The sequence below is a fragment of the Taeniopygia guttata genome, chromosome 9 (genome assembly GCF_048771995.1).
Source record: "Taeniopygia guttata chromosome 9, bTaeGut7.mat, whole genome shotgun sequence".
NCBI lineage: Eukaryota > Metazoa > Chordata > Aves > Passeriformes > Estrildidae > Taeniopygia > Taeniopygia guttata.
In genome coordinates, this window is record NC_133034.1 from 16440186 (window position 1) to 16461428 (window position 21243).

At 47.6% G+C, this 21243-nt stretch overlaps 1 protein-coding gene across 1 annotated transcript; it reads left to right on the forward strand.

Moving 5' to 3' along the window:
* Positions 1-979: 979 nt before the first annotated feature.
* Positions 980-21073, forward strand: PCYT1A (phosphate cytidylyltransferase 1A, choline). The gene is made up of 9 exons (XM_030280570.4): positions 980-1118; positions 7761-7901; positions 10655-10754; positions 12884-13000; positions 14911-15062; positions 15858-15936; positions 16635-16777; positions 17802-17990; positions 18564-21073. Exons 2-9 carry the CDS (start codon positions 7785-7787, stop codon positions 18768-18770), a joined length of 1104 nt encoding a protein of 367 aa, XP_030136430.2. The 5' UTR covers positions 980-1118; positions 7761-7784; the 3' UTR covers positions 18771-21073.
* Positions 21074-21243: the final 170 nt, after the last annotated feature.

Here is a 21243-nt window from a genome sequence, read left to right on the forward strand (position 1 = left end):
GCTTCTCTGTTGTGTTAATTGGAAATATTTTGGTTATGAGTTTTCCTCTCCTTTTCCTCTGGTGGGAAATGAAAGGTGACTTTGCTGACTGCTTTGTTGCTGCCTGTGGCTGTCACCCACTGAGGAGCCTGCAGAGAGATGTGACAGCGCCACTCTGTTTGTGCACAACCTGGGAGCGTGACTTCTCGGGAACAGCAAAACCCTCCACACAACATTTTCCAGGAGCTGGTACATATGACCTCAGACTCGTTTTGAAACTTTTATAAAGCCATGGCTGTTAAATCACAATTTTTCACCTTGCACTTGCTCTGTTTTGGAGGTGTTTAATGGCTTCTTCACAAAGGTGTCGTGCAAAGCAGGTGAGCAGATTAGAGTCTGTAATCACTCAGTCTCGCCACCCTTGGCTGTGGCATGGGACAGGTTAGTGACGCTGTATTTCCCCTGGAGAAAGACTGAGCCACTGCTGAAGCACTGCACGTCCGTGTGGACAGGCAGGGCAGCTCCCCCCTTCCAGAACCTCTGGAATTTACACCGGATACATCCATACACTGAGATGGAGGGAGAAGAGACTTCATCGCATCTCCCCTCCTCAAGACGGGAAGCAGAAGGTCAGACACTGATCTCTTCTCTGTGGTGACCAGTGGTAGGACCCAAGGGACTGGCCTGAAGCTGTATCCTGGGGTTTTAGGTTGGGCATCAGGAAAATGTTCTTTCCTGAGAGACTGGCTGGGCACTGGCCAGGCTCCCCAGGGAAGTGGTTATGGCACCAAGCCTGGCAGAGCTCAAAAAGCGTTTGGGTAAGGCTCTCAGGCACTCGGTGTGGCTATTGGGGATGGGTCAGGAGTTGAACTCGATGATCCTTGCGATCCCTCCCAGCTCAGGATACTCTGTGAGGCGCAGAGCCGCGGGGCAGCACCGTCGCGAGGCGGAACGGAGGTTCCGGGCGCGGATTCCCGGGACGCGGCTTCCCCGCGGCGGGCTGGTCCCTGCCGCGGTTCCGGGCGGACACGCAGCGGCTCCGCCCGCGCCCCGCTGGCGTCGGCGGGAGCGGGGCGGGGCTGGCGGCGGCGGCGCGGCCGGGCCGGGCTGGGCTGGGCTGCGGAGCGGCGGCGGCGCTGGTAGGGGCGTCCGGCGGGAGCGGGGGGCTGTCACTGAGGGCGCTGCGGGGACAGGGAGCGGAGCGGTGCCTGTCACCGGAGCGGAGGGTGTTGGGTGCGTTTGGGCTGGCGGCACAGGAGGGCACCGCACGCTGCCCCTGCGGAGCCGGTCAGGGGTCCCGGGCCGGCCCCTCCGCCAGCGTGGCGGCCGTGGCACAGGCTGGGGGCTCCGGGAGGTGCGGCCGGGCGGGACGTGGCGCGCTGGCTTTGGGCAAAGGGCAGGGTCCGCTGGGGTGGTCGTGATGTGCTGCGACCCCTTTGTGGGGCTTGGGCAGAGGCCGGGGCTCGGGCGTGATCCTCCGAGATGGCAGGACTGGCAGCTGAGGGAAGGCAGAGGCAGATCAGGGGGAAACTTCCACAGCGCACCTTCAGCGCTTGGAGCGTGGGGGCTCCTGGGGACATCGCCCCACCCAGGGGACACACAAGGCCTAGGGAGGACAGTGAGGAGGTGGCCCTGGCTGCGGCGGAGGAAGGTGTGACCCAGCTGCTGCATACGCACACGTCCTCTCTAACCCGCTTTTTGTGTCCACCGAGGTCCTGGCTGCACTGATTAATGGGTTTGTAATGGGACTTAAAGTCCTCAGGAGTTCTGAGAGCTGTGATGCTCCTCTGTAGTCCACACTCACTGTGGAGGGAGGTGCAGGCTGCTGCAGGTGGTGGCCTTCTCTGTGTCCCCACCCTGTCCGGGACCCTGGCAAAGGTTGGGGTGGTCAGAAGCAGGTAATGCTGGCTTTCCATCTGCAGGACCCCAGGGTCTGAGGACAGCCACTGTATTTGGTTTTGAAATTCAGATGACAAATACCCAGACATTATTCCCGAAGAAATTTGCCAGATATACACAATTATTGAAATTCCTGATTTTGAAGTTTCTCACTGCGAGGGCTGGGTTGTAAGATTCTTGAAATTACTGTACCAAGAGCCACAAACAACAACTGTTGCAGTACGGAATTGGTATTGGTGTGCAAACCTGCTAAAGGAAGTTTACACCTCCAGTCTTAAGAAGCTCTGTTGCTAATCCCTAAAAACAAAAGAGTGCAGAAGTCAGGTCAGAATGGCCACCTATTCTCACACTTTATTGGCCCTGACAGGATATTTTCTAGAATTCTGCATAAACCCTCTTTCTGCTGCTTCACTCACCCAGCAGAGGCTGTGGCATGTTGAGGCACTCGGTGCCTGGGGGTTATGGTATACCCAGAAGGACTGTGAATTCACAGAGGTCTTGACAGCAGTTTCTCTTTTTTATGTGTATTGCTCAGCAACACTATCTAGGTGACTGCACTGAACTGTTTTCAGTTGTGGTTACGCAGAGTTATCTTTAGCCATTTGGGACTTTGTTGGTGAGAAGCAGCATCTTTCCATCAATTGCAGGACATGGGTACCAGAGCTTCTGCTTGAGGGAATGTTACCAGCCTGCCTGGAGCAGCAGGGGATGCAAGGTCTGGGGGCTTGTTTTAGCAGATATAAAAATGCAGATACAGCAAAGATGCTGTTGGACCAATGTGTGGCACTGGCTGGATGGGAATCCCTTTTATATGTTCGTGTGGTTTTTAACACACTGTGGGACAGGTGCTTTTGTTGATCTTGATCCAAAGTAGCTGAAGCAGCCTGTGTTTTAAAAGTGGATGGGACTGTGCCAGATCCTGCAGTAACCTTTTTAAGGGGTTCAAGGGCTTGACCATCCAGGTAGAGCAGATGCTGACTGGGGAGCGTCGCAGTCTGTCTGGAGGCGAGCAGGCTGGGTCACAGCCAGCAGCACTCTGTTTCCAGGCAGGTGCTCTGAGTCTGGAGACTGGGACAGAGCTGGGCCTGGCAAGCCTGGGTTGGGCATGAAGTTGACTTGGAGATTGGGCAAGATTTTTAAGCGCTGATAGAAGAGAGATCCATGATGAGTCTTCTGTCATTAACCTCTCCCAGGTCTCTGTGTCTCCACAGATCTCCATGGGGATACATACCAGTAAGGTTAATTGGAGACTGGGTGTTGCAGATGAGGGAGGACAGGGGGAAAAGGATTCTCTTCGATCTATGGTCAAGGAATGCAGTGGAATATAGGGTCACTTTGGTACTTTATAGCCTGGCAATGGACCTATGTGAAGTGACAGGACTTCTGCCTTTTCCCCGAGGCTCTTGCTTACATGCTGTCCATGTGTCAGGGCAATTCTCTGCAGACAGCTGGCAGAGTGCAAAGTTTAGTAGTGTTGCCTGCAGATGAGTCAGCAGAAGAGAAATATCTTGTTCCTGTAAAGTGCAATGATCTTGTAGACAAGGCAGCACATGACAGTCACATCTGACTGTGCCAACACCTCCCAACTTCAGAGGGACGATAGGACAGCCTTGGAGCAGGCAGTGCCACCCAGGGAGCTGTGGGTGTCCCAGGGCCTCAGTGGTCCAGCTGCCAGTCTTGTGCTTTGGCTTCCTCGTGAGAATTGCAGCAGCCTTGGGCTGGAGCATTTACTGAGTTGTTTCAGCCAGAACGTTTTCAGTTTAAGTAGCAGCATTTATTTTGCTTCACGGGTAAATCTGCAAGTGAAAAGCAGCAGAAGAGGCAGAAGAAATCCTGCTACTGATGTAGGTTTGCAGTTAATCTCCAAGAAGTTCTTCAGGACATCAAAAAAAAAGGCAGATGGACCAGGTCCTCATGCCATCAGTGTGCTTAGGCTGCAGAAAGATCTGACCTGCTTCTCTGGTGTAGTGTGATGCTGGAGTTCTCTGACACCACTGAGACTAAAAAGCAGCAGCACTGTCCTTAAAGATGCAGACAGTGAGGTAAAGCTTTGGCTAAGCAGGAAGATTTGCTGGGCCTACTCTGACCTCTTCCACCTGCCAGAGGTGTCAGCTTTGGTGTTGTGGTTAAATTCCACCTCTGATGGTGTAGTTAACTGACACTAAGGGAGAAGTTTTAAATTCCTTCCCTGCCTATATAGTTGGTTTTTTTTTTTCCCTTTCTAGTAATCAATACTTGTCCTCATTCCCCTCCCAGAAGTGGCTGTGTTTCAGTGGGATTCAGTGATTCCCTGACAGGAAAAGCAGCTCCTTTCCCATCTGGCAGTCAACTCCTCCTTGCAGAGCCCCCATGGAGGTCTTTCTCTCTCTCTCGATGAGTTAGTTGGCAGGTGATGCAAGGCCCTTCTTTGATGCACCAAAGAAAAAAGTTTAAGAAGAAAAGCCCTGAGTGTTTTATAAAGTGGTGCAGGGACTGTGATATGCCCATGGCTTTTCCAAACAGGGCACTTCCAGCTTTTCTCCTTTGGAGCAGTATCTCGTATTCAGCCATGAACTCAATAATGCAGGACGGTGACACCTTAAAATAGAACAATGTTAATATTTTACAGCAAGGCTCTTTCTTCTGGTTATGGTTGGTTTCTATCTTGGAGTGTTCAGAATGAGCTTTGAGAGTTATCTTCTCTTTCCTCTCCCCCATCTGCTGAAAATGTAATTAATTTTAGAACAGGCAGTGTTTTATGCATTTGGGGAAGCAAAGCTGTGTCCTCTTGTGTTAAACTCAGCTACAGATGCTGGATCCCACTGTTGGTAAATAATTGTTTGGGATGCTATTTTAGTCACTTGGGTCAAAATGAAGCATTCTAAGATTAGTAGGTTTATTGCAGTAAAGTGTGGTGTGTTCCCTGTTTTTTATGAAGACCAGCCTGGTGATGGGAGGACTTCTCAGAAATGCACTAGCCATAGGACAGAGGTTTTAAAGTTCTGAATAGTCGTAAAATTATTGTTTAATTTCTGCATTGATTTGAGTAATTAACAGAGCTGTGTCACTCATGAGGTGTCCGGACACTGCAGAGACTACTTCAGCAACATCTCACCTGTCAGGTCAGACCAGACAGAGCATATTTATCCTACCCTTGAAGCTGGTTTCTCCCTTGGTACATTGGGTAGAGCTGTTGCTGTGTGACTGACAAATCTTACCACTGCTGCTGATTTAATGCACAGCAAATAATAGAATCTCTCGAGTTGGAATCCATTCACTTAAGTTGTTGTTTGCCATCATTTAACTATGTATACCCTGATAAATGGAAAAGTTAGGGTGGATGCTTGGGTGTGGAAGGAGCTGGAAAAAGGTGTTGGAGTTTCCTCCTGAGCTGGGACAGTGCTGCCCTGTACTGTAACCTGCAGTTCTTTGCCTGGCCATGAGGTCTGCACCCAGCAGCAAGGGGCTGGTGATAATTCAGCAGAGTCGTCTGTACTTGTGTGCAGTGAAGTCTGGTTGCTCTGATGGGCCACACTGATGGGGCAAGAGCTTCACCTGTTTGTGTGTGGGACTGCTGTGTCTGTGCTTCAGCACCAAAGCCTCTGCTTTTGATGTTTTGCTAGGCAGTGGATAAGAATCTGCATTCAGCACATTAACAGACCTTTTAATTCTCTCAAGGGAAGGAAAGAAAGTGGTCAGAGACCGACAGGTGACTTGAAGCACGGTGAAATTATTTTAACCAAATGACAAGAAAATCAGCTGCTGTTTCCCCCGTTTCCATTAATTCTGGGGTTATTTGAACCAGAGACAGACATTTGCTGCTCTTTTTGAACTTCATGGTTTCTGCTAGGACCAGGGTGGTAAATGACTGATGCAGAGTGTGCTTCCAAGATGACACCTTGAAAAATGTAAGAATGACTTGTGTCATACCCTGTGTTTTCACAGAGGCACTCTGGAAGCTGCTGCATTTATAGCATGGATCTCACCTGAAAGTCAAATGCTTACTTAAATGTTTGAAGACTTGGACCTGAGGGTTCCGGACTTTTTTGCCTTGAGGTTATGTTTGCATTCTCCCATATGTTTGTTCTCAGGAAATAGTAATTTAATTACTAGAATGGGGGAAACAGCAAGCTTGACTCACAGTGAGTGTTGGATGGGTCACACAGTTCTGGAATGTCCTTGTGGCTGCTCTTCACTGTCACTTTTATCTTCGCCACAATATTTTTTTGGCTCTTTACTGACCCGAGATTCTCTTTCCCTGCTCGTACGTTGTAGTGGGTCTAGCAGAGCAGCCAGGGATACTTATATGTATGTAGCCCCAAACCAGTTCAGCTGTGTCTGACCCTAAAACTGTCCATGAGGTATCATTGTGGTGATACTCAGTGGGGAGGGAGAGATATTTGCATCTCGTTGAACTGCATTTGACTTGTTACTTTGGAGCATTCCTTAACCTTGAGTCATGTGTGCTTGAGTAAGTCCCATCACTAAATCTGCTATTTAACATCTCTTTCACAAAACACGCCCTTCTTGGCTGCCAAACAGCACAGCTTTGCCAGTGGCCCTTTGAGGGTAGTCACAGCTCATCACGCAGCTCATCCCAAGGAGAACACTCAGCAGAGCCCCTCTCCTGCGGGAAAAGGTGGTATTCAGAGGGGCATCTGCTCTTTGTTATACCTTGCACTTGCCCCACCTAACATTCCAGCACACCCACTGCATATGGGTGGGGAGACGTTTTAAATTCCACACCACTCTTACTATTAGGGAGTTGAAGCACGCACATTAGGATCGTTAAGGATCGGTTCTGGGTGGAGGGGTCATGCATGCTGCTCTCGGGAACAGCAGGCCAGAAGTGCCATGTGCTGCACTGGAGAGGTGCACACTTCAAGTCAACAAGAGAGATAATGCTGGCTTTTTAGCTTTTGCAAATCTAGCACCCATTTCTAACTCCTGCAGCAGCTGGAAAGGGAATATTTACTGCCATGCTTTCCTATAAATCCCTATTTTTGCTTTAGCTGTGTGAAGGGGAGTTACTAATGCTCCAGGACCTTCTGGAAGGGTACAGTGACTCCAGCCCAAAGCACAGATAGCTTCCTTCTTATAACTGTCGCAATTTCTGTCTCAAATTGGTGGTATGTCTGTCTGTTCATCAGAGAAGCAGTTCAGCTGAACCACCACTAATTGCAAACTAGTACATGAAGTGCCAGAAGTAAGTGTGGCCTGATGTGGTGTCAGCAGCTGCTTCACCATCTGCTGAGTCACCACTGCGGCAGGGACAAGAGGGGAGCGTGGTGGCAGGTGTCCCAAGGTGTGCTGTCCCCACTGGGGAGCTGCAGCTTGCTCTTAACAAACGGCAAAGCAAACAGCAAGCCTGTTATAAGTCACTTCAGTTACGAGCCCTTCCCTCACTGTTAACCTTCTGCATAGACCTTCCTTCCTCTCTTCAGGACTGTACAGGGATGCAGCACACCCACCAGCTGCCCTTGGGGGTGTAAAGGATGAAGAACCCAAATGAGAGCTGGACGAGGGCTAAATGTGAACTGGACATGCCATAATCCTCAGGTTGCCTTTTAGATGTGAAAATAGCCTTATTAACCTCATAGTAATGATTTATAATTTGCATTGCAACTCTTGTTTCAGTGTCTCTCCAGCCAGCTGACTGCTGCACGCTTCTCTCTGCAGAACAGCTCTGGGTTGCGTTAAATGATTCAGTATTCCCACCAGGCACTGTTTGTCAAGCCTTGGCAGCTGATGCCAAATACAACTGGCTAAGCCCCTTGTGAGGTGGCTGTGTCTTTGCACTGACCTTCTGTACACTGTGCCTGCTGTTGACTGATTCTGTTTTGGAATAACTGAGAAATATCTCTTTTTTTTTTCTTTTTTCCCTCTCCTTCATTTTGCTCCAGTTCTTTCTGGACGTACTTGGCAAGATGGAGCCGCCGACCTCGTCCAGGCTGAATTCCCGAAAAAGAAGAAAAGATGGATCAGGCCCTAATGGGGCAACAGAGCTGGATGGAATCCCTCCAAAAATGTCCCGATGCTCACTCGTAAGTAAGCAGAGATAAGAATTTTGGGAGCCTGTGAGGTGAGGACACTGAGCTGTAACTGCAGAAAGATACAGATAGTGGTTTTTCTGTAGACAGAGAAAACAAGGTTGGAGGCAGGGGATAAGAAGCAAATGACATTAGCTCTCCTTCTTGCAAAACCAGTTTGGAATCTTCCTTTGTTCATACTAATAACATACTTACAACGTGGGCTTAAATTAGGTCTGAGGCAGGCATTGCTAAGCTGCTTTTGTGGTGTGTCCAGCTTGTCACTTAAGCTGAGCCAAAGAGGCATGCATTTAGATAGCCACGGAGAAGCAGGGATTTCTCACAGGTGGGTTTTAAGTGATCCCCTGGTAGGGAGAAATACTCAGGAGAAGCACATAACAACTGCAGGAGGGTCTGAAGCCTGTAAGCACCTGCAGAAGTGATCTGCTGAATCCATGTTCTGGGAAGATCACTGGGAAGATCACTGCTCATTTGATTTTCTTGGTCTGGAGAGAGACAGAATTTATGTTGCTGGTACTTTGGGAGTGTCCAGAAAAAACACAACAAACAACTGAAAGGATTTATTTTCTAGATCAACCTTGGTATGGCTTTAACTAGCTAAAGTCAGTGGGATCTTTTCTGAAGGGGGTCTGATCCAGTTAATGCTACTGAAAAGGGCTGTCTTTATCTTGTCCTTGCCACAAGATTGCGACAAATTGGCTTTTTATAGTTCTTCTCTGCCCTCTTCCTGGAGCTGTCCTGTGCATCACGTGTGTTCTAGTTGTTCTTATCTCTGTCAAAAGCCAGCTACCATCCCTGCCACGTCATACCAGGGTCATGGTCCTTGGCACAATGTGGTGATGTGTTGCAATCTTCCTCCTCGATGACAACATTTTGCTCTTCAGGAGGGCTTCAGCCCTGTCAGAGAGCATTAACAGAGGTGATGAAATGAGAGCAGCACCAGCAGTGAGAACTGGAGAGGCAGGCACTGGGGATGGAGGCTTGAGCTGTTGTGTGACTTATCCCACAGAACCTTTATGTCCTTCACTGTTGCCAAAACCTACCGTGTCCCTCTTAATGATCTCATGTATTTCAGTAAGGAAAGAGAACTGTGCAGGTTATTTATTATTCTGTGGGAGTCACTTGCTCTTTAAGTTGCTGTATGTCCTTTGTTAGAAATAAAGCATTGGCAAACAGCACAAGACAAGTGATACTCAGCCACTTTGTAAGCTTCCTGCCTGATTTTTAACCACAGGGCAAACTGAGTTCCCCTGGTGAAAGATTTCTTTTTTCTTCTTTTTGCAAAAGTTTTATTTATTATAGCAAGAGTAATAGTGCTGCCTAACTGTGAGATTACCTTGAAGCCCGTTCCACTCCCAACTCAGCAGCTATTGGCAGAATGTTCCCCTGAAGCAGCAGGGCTCAGCAGCAGATGGTGTAACAAACCTGCTGACACATAAGCCTGTTGTATTGTGCACATCAGGTTGAGTTTTGACCCTCAATGGCCCTGCAAGGGAAGGGCAAGATTCTGGCAGGACCTTTTGAGGACATGTCTCTGTGTTCCTCTGATAATTTTGATAGGGCTTTTTTGTGCTTTTATTCCTAACTTCAACTAAACTGCCAAGAGTCTGGTTTTATAGGGAAATCCTAGACTTAATGGCAGTGATGAGAGGAGAGACCTGCAGGCCTTATCTGAGAGTAAGGAATGGTAGAGGAGGTGCTGTGTGAAATGTGTAGCCCTCAGTAATATAAAGATGTTCAGCAGTAGCAGCTTGTTTGAATGTCGTGGTCAGTGTTTGTTTTCCTGTGCATTTCACTATAAGCACTCTAATAAGGATTGACACTGGCCAGAAGAGCAGCGTTTTTTCTGGTTGCAGTGGTGCTGGATGCTGCCAGGACTTTGCAGTGGGACAGGAAGCCAGAGAGGAAACTGCAGATTAGGCTTTTTCAGCTTGAAGGTATTATTGTAATGATTTGCAAGCTTGTTTCTGAGTGTTCTGACCAGGAACAAGATGTCCATTGCAGCCCTACACCTTCCAGCTAGAAGGAAATTGAGCTTTTTGTTTTGTAATGAGAAGGGCAGATGTTTAATTTCCATTCAGAGCAGAACAGAAATGATGGCTGGACTTCAGCTGTTGATTAAGTGTACTGCTGTTGTCAAGCTAGCAGGGTGCAGGGGTTTTCTCACAGCAGTTGGAGTTATTCTGCTGCAGATCAAGGTCAGTCTCTCACTTGTATGGCTCAGAAATGGTTGCAACACACACATTCCCTTAGAGTTAGTGCTGCAGTTGGTATTGCTCCTCTGCTTGTTCATATACTCAAATCAAGGAGCTGTTACAAGTTGTACATCACAGCACAAACACTCAGGCAAGCAGAGTGATGGTCTTGCCAGAGTGGGCACAGCTGGAGCTGTGACAGTGAGGTTTGAAGCTTAGCTTGTGCTGCTGTGAACTGCTGTTTGTCAAAAGTCTGAGTTTAGCAGCTGCAGCTCTGACCCCCTGATATTCTTGCTCCAGTATAAATAAACTAAATAAACTGTCCACTAAACTCTACTTCTCTCTCTCTCTCTCTCTCTCTTCTCTAAACTCAGGCTAATCAGCTTGCAAGGCTGTTTTGAGGTTTTACACTAATTAGTCTTTTAGTACACATATCTGAATTTTGCAGAGGCAGTGAATCGCCTGGTGACTTGGACACTGTGGTGGCAGTGCTGCCACTACAAACTGCCCTCACTTTTGCACTCTCACAGTGAAACTCTCCTGGCTGTTTAGGGACTGCGGGAACCGGCTCCGTTCTCAGATGAAGTGGAGATCGACTACAGCAAGCCATACATCAGAGTGACGTATGAAGAAGCCATGAGAGGGACCCCGTGTAAGTAAGAACACAGACTGGAAGGGGATTGTATAAATGTTGGATTTTGGGGGTGTGGGTATGATTGGGTTATCTCTGAAACCAGCCTTGTGTGTTTGACCAAGTTTACAGCCAAAGTCTGAGTGCTTTGGTGATAACTGTTTCCATGGGAAATTTGGCCTGTCAGTACACCTGAAATTCAAGTTTGTGTGTGTGAGGAGATTACAGATATTTGTTTTAAACTCTAGCTAAGCCATTGACAGCCACAGAACTGCACACTTTCTGTACTACTTTTTCTGAGGTAGCTTAAAGTTAAGCACCTTAAAAGTCATATTTTTAAAAGTCATATTTTCTGAAACTTGAAACAGGCAAGTAAAACCAATTTATATCCTTGTCCACAATGTCCCATTCTAGCCTGGATTTGAATTAAAGTCAGTGTCATTAAACACCACAGGCCAGCCCCACAACAAGAATATTTTATTCTCTAAACCAGGCTGGGAGAAGCACTGTTCTCTTTGCAAGTCCAAAGGGAAGGCAGAGGCACAACTGACTCCTGAAGGATGATGGCCCTCTCCTGCCAAACAGAGTGTGCAGACAGTGCTGTCTTTCCTGGGCTCTCTGTTGTGGCTACAGAGACAATAAAAATGCTGCACTTCTATCTACCTGACTGCTGAGAGATGAGCCAGCTCATCTTGAGACCTGCCAGAGGTTCTGAAAATCCAGTGTATTTCACAGTCTGCATTAATTTCCCAACTGAAAATCTCCAGAGTCTGCACAAAGGTCTCTGATTCAACAGTGGTGGCTCTCCTGCCTGCCGAGACTAAAATGCAGTGCACACTTCCTTGTTGCTGTTTGTGTCTGTGCTCAGGAACTGTAGCTGCTGCAGGTACAGAGGAAAGATAAGGATGTCCCAGCCACTTTCCAGAATGTGAATGAACATTCATAAAGGCCTGCTAGGACCAGTCCTTTTCTGGCATACAGAAAGATTTGGCAGTCACAAATCTCCAATCCTTGGCTCTTCGGAGCCTTCTGGCATCTTCAGATTGAGGTCTTAGAACCATTAAAAAATTACTGTAAGAAGCTGTCCTCAGACTGACTCCTCTGCTTAGCTTGAAGTTAACAGCCCTGACTTTTGCATCAACTCCTCTTCTTACTGCTTCCCTGTCTCCGTCTCTGGGTATCTCCAGAGCTCTGCCCAGACCTATGGGGTGTTAGGTCTTCTCTCTGCCCTCTCTTCACTGCAGCTTTGGTGTGCCTCTGCTCACCGCTCCTCTGAGTCTGTCTGAACTGAGCTAAGAGAGCAGCAGGCTGTTCCCAAGTGTGTCACGTACAAAGACTATGGCTTTTGATTATCAGCAGCAAGAGGACTGTGGTCCTGTGTGGTCCCAAGATCAGAAGCCTCCCACTATTACATGGCAGTGCTAGACTATCTTACTTTACCTCTGTGCTGCCCTCAAAGAACTGAGCTACAATTTCCCCTGGTAGAGGCCTGAGGGAAGTTTTGTTCCTCATGATGATAATGATGGTTGTTGTTATTAATTATTATTTATTATCTATGCATTTAGCTGATACAGCCAGTGATTCAGCAGAATTTTGTCTGCTTTTCTTTGAGTAGTTCAGCTGTGTTTTTGAATAAAGCCATACACTGCATGTTTCTGAGGGAGCTGATGCTGCTGTTCCCTCAACCAGATTGTGGCAGCAGGCTGCAGAGAGGGATGCTGTAAAGGTCTTTAAATGCCATCCTGGCAGGCAGGAGGAAATCAGGCAGCACCTGTGAAACATTTGGGTCACTTCCCCTCCGGTATCTCACTGTTGTGCAAAAAGTTAATTCTGCGTTTGGATTTCCATAAAATGGAAATGTTCAGGGTTTCCTTTTCCCTTGGTCTCCTGTTCACCTTTTTTGGGTGATACATGGTAGTTTTCAGTCTGCCTTTATATGTGATTGTATTTCAGCTCTGTGCTCAGATGCCTTTGTTTCCAGATGGGAAGGCAGAGAGCCAGGCATTTATCTTCACACTTCTGTCCTAATTATGGTGCTGCATTCTGTAACACCTCCATGACTTTCAGAAGGTCCTCAAATGTGAGTATGAGCAGCAGCTGCTTCTCCAGGAATGCATATTCACAGCTGTGTCTCTGTTCCTTTGGCACAGTGGATCGCCCTGTCAGAGTTTATGCTGATGGAATATTTGACTTGTTCCACTCTGGACATGCCCGGGCCTTGATGCAAGCAAAGAACCTCTTCCCAAACACGTACCTCATTGTTGGAGGTAAGGAGTGACCTTGTTGACTTTGGCTGTTGCAGGAGTACAGTTTAGCTCTGTCTGTGGTTGTGCGTACTAGGGTTTTGTCTTTGTGGCCTCAGTGACTCTCACTGCAGACACTAGTCCCAAACGTTGCTGGAGTCTTATTGCAAAATGTTGAGGGCTGGATATGTCTGCAGAAAGATATCCTATAGCAAATGAGTGCTTAAGGAAAGGATTTTTGATCGTGCTGTTTTAATTTGACCCCTCTGTTTTGTGACAGGTACAGGTGAGTTGCACATCTGAGTATCAAAATATATTAGGGATAGTTGAGCATCTACTTCTGACTCCTAAATGAGGCAGCTAAAGTATGAGTCCTTCCATGGCTGCTTTGTTCACCTGTATTGCCCTGCAAGTCACTCCCCAGCTCCGGTTTCCTGCTGGAGATTGCTTAGTGCCAAACAGATCCCACTGGGAGCATGGAGATCACAGTGGTTTCTTGGGCATGTGCCTGGACACCTGGAAGTCAGTTAAGCCTTCCTTCTCAAAATAGAAGTTCCCCATTTGGTCTGTTAGGTCATAAGTCTTTAGATGATGCCAGGAATGTCCTGCTGAGTGCCTGAAGAGATCTAGCAGAGGTGTTTCAGCCAGGCTCCTTCAAAAATGTAACGGGAAAAAAGATACCCCTTTTCTGGCTGCTGCAGTACATGGGCCTCTGCCCAGACAGTGTCTCTGCTTGTCCCTCCACCCACGCTGAGGACACATCAGGCTGTGCATGTTGTCTGTCAGGAGCTGACCCAGGTCAAGCTGCATAATGATGCTGAAGTATGAGAACTGAAAATACCTTTAACTAATTTTCTCAACTTCCATTGTCTGTGTGAAGCAATATTAAATTCTGACCCTGCCACAGAACAATTATAACATCCTTGGGTGGTTTGTTTCCTTATCACAGTTTCAGTCATTGCTGAGAGCATTCTAATAGTGGTATGCCTGCACTTCTTGTGTGCTACAGTACTGTCTGGAAGGGGAAGGGAGGGAGGAGAGCTGAAACAGTTGCTCCAACCTACAAACTGCCCTGAGCTTAGAAATCTTAAAGGCTGAAAGACATCCCCATGTACATAAACACTACAACAAACAGGAAAATAACTTCAGGTCAAACTATTAACATGTTAAAGTAGCAAGGAGTGTAACCACGTTCTGTGCTTCTGGAAGACTGTTGAGGAGAAGGACAATGAACTTGCACCAGGACTGAGACAAGAGGCCACATCCCAGGAGAACATTAGCTCCAAGTAGGGAACAATCTCCCCCACTCTTTATCATCTGTTTGTCTAGAACGTAAATAAATCCAAACCAATTAGACTGGTAATGCCTTATTTACTTTTGAGTCTGATAATCAAATAGAACTCCTTTCTCAGCATCTTACATTGCAGATTATGAAGAGTTGTTATTTTACTTTCTCATAGAACATAATAATTATGCTTGATTTCCTGTGAACTCCTCTTTTGTTTTAATGTAAACTTTCCAAGAACTAGTGGTATGGCATTTTATGAAATCAGAAGTTCAGGCAATAAGTTTTTTCATATTCCAAGCCTGAGACATCCATTGCTTTAAAGGTGGATTTCTGACCAGCAGGCCCCCCAGGTGCCATTTCTTATAGAAGAGTGGTATTCTGTGCTGGCTGGTTTTCTTGATAAGTGTTGAAAGCTCTGGAGACCTTAAAGGATTGGGGTATGGGTCCTCAACTTGGGCAGAAATTCTCCAAACAGCCTGCCCAGAATTGCTCAGGAGTTTAGTGCCCTGCAGTGCTGGTGTTTTGTGGCTGGAGCCTCTGTCAACTACTAACATTGTCTGGTTCAGCAGAGTGTGGACAAGGTCCATTTACTGTAAATCACTGGGGTAAGTGCCTCAGAGTCAGTGTTCTCTGCCTGTTTCTCCAGTCTGCAGTGATGAGCTGACCCACAACTTCAAGGGTTTCACGGTAATGAACGAAAACGAGCGCTATGATGCTGTGCAGCACTGTCGCTATGTGGACGAGGTGGTGAGAAATGCACCCTGGACCCTCACACCCGAGTTCCTGGCAGAGCACAGGGTAATTGGTGACATCTGATCTGTTTGGATTTTCGATTAGCCTCTCTCTGTTTACAGCAAGAATTTATCTTTGGGGGTGACCTCTGCCTGAGCAAACGGTTTCTGTTGAAGTTCCTTAAAGATAGAATGAACTGGGTTATGGGAATTGAGTGGTTTCTTGGGAGTGTAGAAGCATTTGCTGAGCTTGCATGTAATGTTAAAATAATGTAGAGATTGTGGCATAATGAAAAAGCCTGAGAGGTTCTGGGTATTTCAGAAGAAGTTGGTGCTGGTTACAGATGGGTGTAAAGTGCAGTATGGAGAGGATTAAGAGGGTTGGAAGTGATTTCTGGGGGGCGTGTCTGGTCCAACTCCCTGCTTTCAGCAGGAGCAGCTTAGTTGTACATTAGCTTCCCTGCCCAGGAGACCAGACTAGCTGTCTTGAAAGCCTTTTATCAGTTGGTGAGAGAAAGTGAAAGGAATCTCTTACCATCTGTTGAACAGCTTTGGGAAGTGAAGGAGTCTCCAGGGGAGCTTGCTTAGTTTACCGTTGTTGTCGTTAACAAGCCATTTCTCTGTGGAGCTTAAAGCAGCTGTGCCCCTATTCCCAGCCTTTTCTTTCCTCTCTGCTTACAATTCACAGGCAATTGCCACTGAGAACTTGGGACTGCTCTGCATTGTGTTGTAAGAGAGGGAACTTGCTATTCTCTGTCACACCCCTGAGTGGAGGTGTTGAGCCAAAAGTTACCATCTTTTGACAGCAGCAGGAGATCTGCATGTTCCAGATAAAATGTTGACTAGCTTTTTTAATTTTCAGATCGACTTTGTTGCACATGATGACATCCCCTACTCTTCTGCTGGCAGTGATGATGTCTATAAGCATATAAAAGAAGCAGGTGAGTCCCTCTCAAATTCTCCAGGGCTTCTTATCAAAAATCTTCTGTAGTTTCTCCTGGACATCTGTAATGCAAGATTATGCCCCTCTGATCTGCCCAGGAGCCTGTGGTGGCAGGGAGAAGCAGCTCTGGGCCCTGCTTCATAACACTAGGACTGTTCCATGTCCCAGCCCAAGCATGGCCCAGCATTAATTCCTAATTTCAATCTAGTTAGTTTGATTGAATTAATACCAACCTCTTGAAAACATACTGCTGTTTGGCTTAGAGATTCTCACAAATGGGGAGTCTCATTAACTTAGCAGAGGGACAGCTCTAGCTGTTTGCTGTTAAATTCACTGGGGATGCAGCTTTTTTATATCCAAACGCAGCCATCAGGGTTATATTTCCATCCATTAAAATGTAGGACCCCTTGTCCTGTCCTTGTCCCTACACTATTCTGTATGGTCAGTATTTAAACCAGCTGAAGTGAATACCTTTTCATTAGAATACCTGGTGTTTTGACAGGGTTTTGACATGGTTTGGTCTTACTTAGGCATTCCAGAAAGGATGGCTCTGGTATTGTACATTTGAGGACAAAGATGTGAGAACAGTTAGAAAGTGAACTCTTGACAGGAGAAGCTGTTTCCTGACAGAGGTGGCAGCAGCTTTTTGCCCTGTGTCTGGCTCAAGCTGTCCTGGGTCCTTTTCCCCAACTTTAGGCATGTTTGCACCGACCCAGAGGACTGAGGGCATCTCCACGTCCGACATCATCACGCGCATCGTGCGGGACTACGACGTCTACGCCAGGCGGAACCTGCAGCGGGGCTACACGGCCAAGGAGCTCAACGTCAGCTTCATCAACGTGAGTTCAAGTGGGTCTCACCACACGCTGCCGGAGCCAGAATCTTGCCAAGTGTGAAGAGAGTCTTGTCTAGTGATAGCACAGTCCTGCCATGTGCCAGTGAAAGGCCTGTCTGCAGAGCTAAGCACTGGCACCAAACCAGTGTCCTTGGAGTAAAAATTAGACTTCCACCCCTGAAATCACCTCAGGGACCCATTCAGAGCCACTGGGGGGGTTGCTAATGCTGCTTTCTTGTCAGAGATGTCTTGATGATGTCATACCTATTGAAAGAGCTGGAGAGAGGGTGTGTGGCAAAATGTATGTTTTCTTGAATGAAGAGTGAGTTGTTATTGACAACAGTTGCTGTCTCATCTCTCTCCTCTTCCCCCAGTCACCTCCTTAGGGTAGAGTCATTTGTTAGGATAAAATCTGATGCTATTTCCACTGTACTGTTCCCTTCCTGGAGCTGCAGGAGCAACAGTGCTTGGGTAGGACAGAAGGATATGCACTGCTCCTGTGCTGTGCAGCTGTAGCCCTCAGAAAGACTACTTGGCAGAAGACATTTTTGATGTTGGAAGTTGTAAACATTTTTTTTATCACTCAGATACTGTGCCTGTGAACAGCAGTGAAACAGGAGAGGTAACGGCTGCTTGGCCTCTCTTTGGCACATAACTCTGCTTCTGTTTAAAGACACCCAGCAGAAAGACTGATGCTGTTATGATAGAGACCTACAGCAAGGCAGTCAAATCTAATCTGTGTGCTGTATAAATATTTCTCTCTTCCATGCACTCCTATTAGATAGTGCTTATCTCTGGCTTTAATCTTGCTTTGTGTTCTGTGCCAGTGCCTGTCACAGACTGTCTCACAGCCCCACTGTGTCTGCCATGTAGTCTAGGAAAGAAGTGTCATGGAAGTGAAGGAGAAGTGTCACCAGACTAATGGAGATGCTGAGTCTCAAGCAGCAGTTCAGTGTAGTGACACAGGGCAGGGATGGTCTCCACTCAAATCTGGTAAGCTGTATTCTGATCCACCACTCTCTGTGCAGGAGAAAAAATATCACCTCCAGGAACGTGTGGATAAGGTGAAAAAGAGGGTGAAGGATGTAGAGGAGAAGTCAAAGGAATTTGTCCAGAAAGTGGAAGAGAAGAGTATTGATCTCATTCAGAAGTGGGAAGAGAAGTCCCGGGAGTTCATCGGCAATTTCCTGGAGATGTTTGGCCCGGAAGGCGCATTGGTAAGGAGTTGCTCTGGGAAAAGGGGAAAGGGAACTTTGGAGACATTAACAGACATTGTAGGGCTTCTACAGAGTTTGCAGAGGAAATGTTTGGCATTTGTTGCAGTGCTCAGTGTACTGCCAGTCTCCAGACAAGTTGTCCCAGGCTTGGGCAGCTTGTTTTCAGGGAGTACTCATTGCTATTGCCAACGAGATAATGCCAGTTACATTGTAGAGTGAAAAAACTCCCCTGTCCCGCAAGCTGGCCTGTAATCTCCAGTTTGTGCCTTGCTGACCACTGCTGAGCTGCCAAGAGGATGATGGTCACTTATTCATTGGGCTAAGACGAGTCTGAAGCTACTTGTTTATGCCAAGCTTTCCTGCACTGTTGGGTGAATATCACAGTGCTTGAAAATTAGTGATGATTACACTGTGTGCAGTTTCCAAAGCCCAGAAAATGCTGGGGCTTTTTCTGCTCTTAAATAGCATGAAGTTCTGAAGGGGCACAACTCAAAATGCTGCACAGGATGTAAGTAGTGTCCATTTCCATGACTGTGTAACCCATGCTAACTGTCCTCCTGCTTCCCTCACCAGAAACACATGCTGAAGGAGGGCAAGGGCCGGATGCTGCAGGCCATCAGCCCAAAGCAGAGTCCCAGCAGCAGCCCCACACACGACCGCTCCCCATCTCCCTCCTTCCGCTGGCCTTTTTCCACCAAGACTCCTCCTTCCTCACCTGCCAACCGCTCCAGGAACGAGTCTGCAGTCACCTATGACATCAGTGAGGATGAAGAGGATTAACCTACCTGCCAGGATTTGCTGCAGACCGCTAATCGCTGAATCCTAAGTCCAGACCCACTGGGGAACTCTAAATGAGCAAGAGAGCCATAGGAGCAGGGCTGATGGTGAGCACAGGGCCTTGGAGGTACCCGTTGCTCTTAGCAAGGGCTGCTGCCTGGAAGCACATTCAAACCTCCTCTCCCTAAATCCCCTTTTTATTGTTTACGTTCTAGCGGTTTCCAGGGTGAAGATGGTTTTTATATTTTAAGAAAATATTTGTTAAAAGGACAAGGAATAGCACTCAAGTGTGGCTTTTGGTTTGGTTTCTTTTCCCTTGTTAAACCTTCAGGCAAGAGGGAGAGTGGGAAGACCCATCTGTCTCTTCTTTCCTTCAGCTCCTCTGTCTTATCCCCCCCACCCCCAGGCAGTATCTGTGCCACTGCCAAACGAAAGACCCCTCAGTTCCTCAACCAGCATGACCTCGAGAGCATGCACAGAGCAGTGGTGTAATGAGGCTTCTAGGAAATAGAGAGATCCCTGCTGGGCTGGAGCTGATAGGAATCTATCCAGCAGACCCTGTACTGCTTGCATGCCTCTTAACTGAGCTTCCCAGTGTGTTGCAGTGAGGACGTGCTGGGCAGGGGATACCAGCTTGGCACGCAGGAGTTACACCCGGGAAGGACTTGCAGCACTGTAGAGTGGCATACCCCATAAAGTGCACAGCATTCATAGCTCCAAAGAGTAGAGGAGCTGCAGGGGAAGGGCCTTTCCAGCTAATCTTAACAAGACTGCTAAATCCTGAGTTAAAATTGAGCTCTCAGTTGCTGTTGGAGAGAAGAGAATGAATCTTTGCTTCAGGGCATTTGCTGTCTTGCATTTCCTTGGGTGTGTGAGAGCCCAGGTAGGAAATGAATGTGTCTAGTCTTTTGAGAAATTCCTTGTTCCAGTCTGTGGTGTGTTACACGTTTTAGTGTCTGTCCAAACGGTCCCTCAGCACTGTGCTCTGTGTGTGTTTGTCTGTGTTTCAGCTGCTGTGCTCTAGGGGCTGGAGGAGTCCTTCACACTGGTGCCATGAAGTCACTGCTCTAAGGGCAAAGCAGCCAGTTTGCTGCTGATGTCAGTGTGTGCAGCTGGACAGATGAAGGGCCCCAGTTCTGTGTGACAGTTACCTGGCTTGTGCAGTACATGCACAAATCCATGCCTGCTCACTCTGCTCCACGAGGCAGGATGGAAAGAGCATCAGAGAGTGCTGCAGCTTTTTAAGGTTATTTAAACGCATAATGCTTGTTTGAGTCCATGGTCCAAGTTGTGCCTGCTGTTATGTCTGTGATACACACTGAGCTTTGTGGCCTGTGGCTCCCCAAGGGGACTTGCCCTCCTCATGGCTGAGCAGAGCAGGTCAGTGTACCCTGTCCTGCAGCCAGCACTGGAGAAACTGGCCTTGCTCTCATGTAGCTGTGGAGCTTTTCTGCCAGTGTTTGCCTCTGATACCCGCTGTCCCTGGGTGGAGCTGCTGGGCTGAGTTGCCTGTATCCTGTGGTGCTGGGAACAGAGGACAGCTCAGAGCCCTGTCAGCAATGCTGCTGGGAGGTGTCCAGAGCAGGATGTGAGGCCTGGGGAGCAGCACGTGCAAGGAAGAAACTCATCAAGTGCTGCCACGAGCTCTGCACACTGTGGTGGCCCTGTGATAGGAACAGACTGCAGCTTCTTTCCTGCTTTTGTCTTGGTGGTCTTTTGTCACGCTGCCCAAAGGGCTTGACAGACGTTATGTGCTTCTCTTAAAGCCAGAACCAGTATGGGAAAGGGTATTTTGGGGATCACTAATCTGCCACTTGGACCTCTTTCAGCAGGGATGTGCACAGCTGTGGGAGCATGGCTGGCTGCTGTGGATTTTAAACTGTAAGGAGCAAATAACAGTCACGTGCTAGAAGCCAGTTGTTAATCCTCTGGTTTATAAGTAGTAGAACACTTACTTTGTATCAACCACGTTGTCCATTCCCTCATTGTCCCTTCCTCACCCTTCTCTCAGTATGGATGTTGGGTTGCTTTCCTGAGCCAGATCACAAAGGCCAGGCTGCTTTAGAGCCTTACTACTGTTTTAAACACAAGTTATGCAATAGTGTTCTGTAAGTTTGAGTGGTGTTCTGGATGGTGGCTTGTTCTGCAGAGACCTTAACAGACTTGGTCTCTCTTCAAAATCTGGGGTGCTTGGTAAGAAGCCAGCCATGGTTTTACATGTAGCTTGGAATAATAGAGCTGTTTCTTGTAACCAATAATCTCTGCTTCCTCCTTGCACTGAAATTAAATTGGACACTGAAATGCCAGTCTAGTCCTTTATTTTTACTTTGTTTTGTTTTCTCCTGGATTGCTGGACCAGTCTTCTCCAGCACTGTCGTGTTTTATCAGGAGTAGATAAGAGCTTGATCTTTCAGCAAAACATAAGCCAAGTTACCCAGGATCATCTCATTTCCACAGATACACCCAGTGCTGCTGT

Coding starts and splice junctions, on each gene's coding strand:
- PCYT1A (XM_030280570.4), top strand. CDS start 7,785: ATGGAGCCGCCGACCTCGTCCAGGCTGAATTCCCGAAAAAGAAGAAAA. Junction 15,937..16,634: donor TAAGCATATAAAAGAAGCAG/GTGAGTCCCTCT, acceptor CCCCAACTTTAG/GCATGTTTGCACCGACCCAG. Junction 16,778..17,801: donor TCAACGTCAGCTTCATCAAC/GTGAGTTCAAGT, acceptor CTCTCTGTGCAG/GAGAAAAAATATCACCTCCA.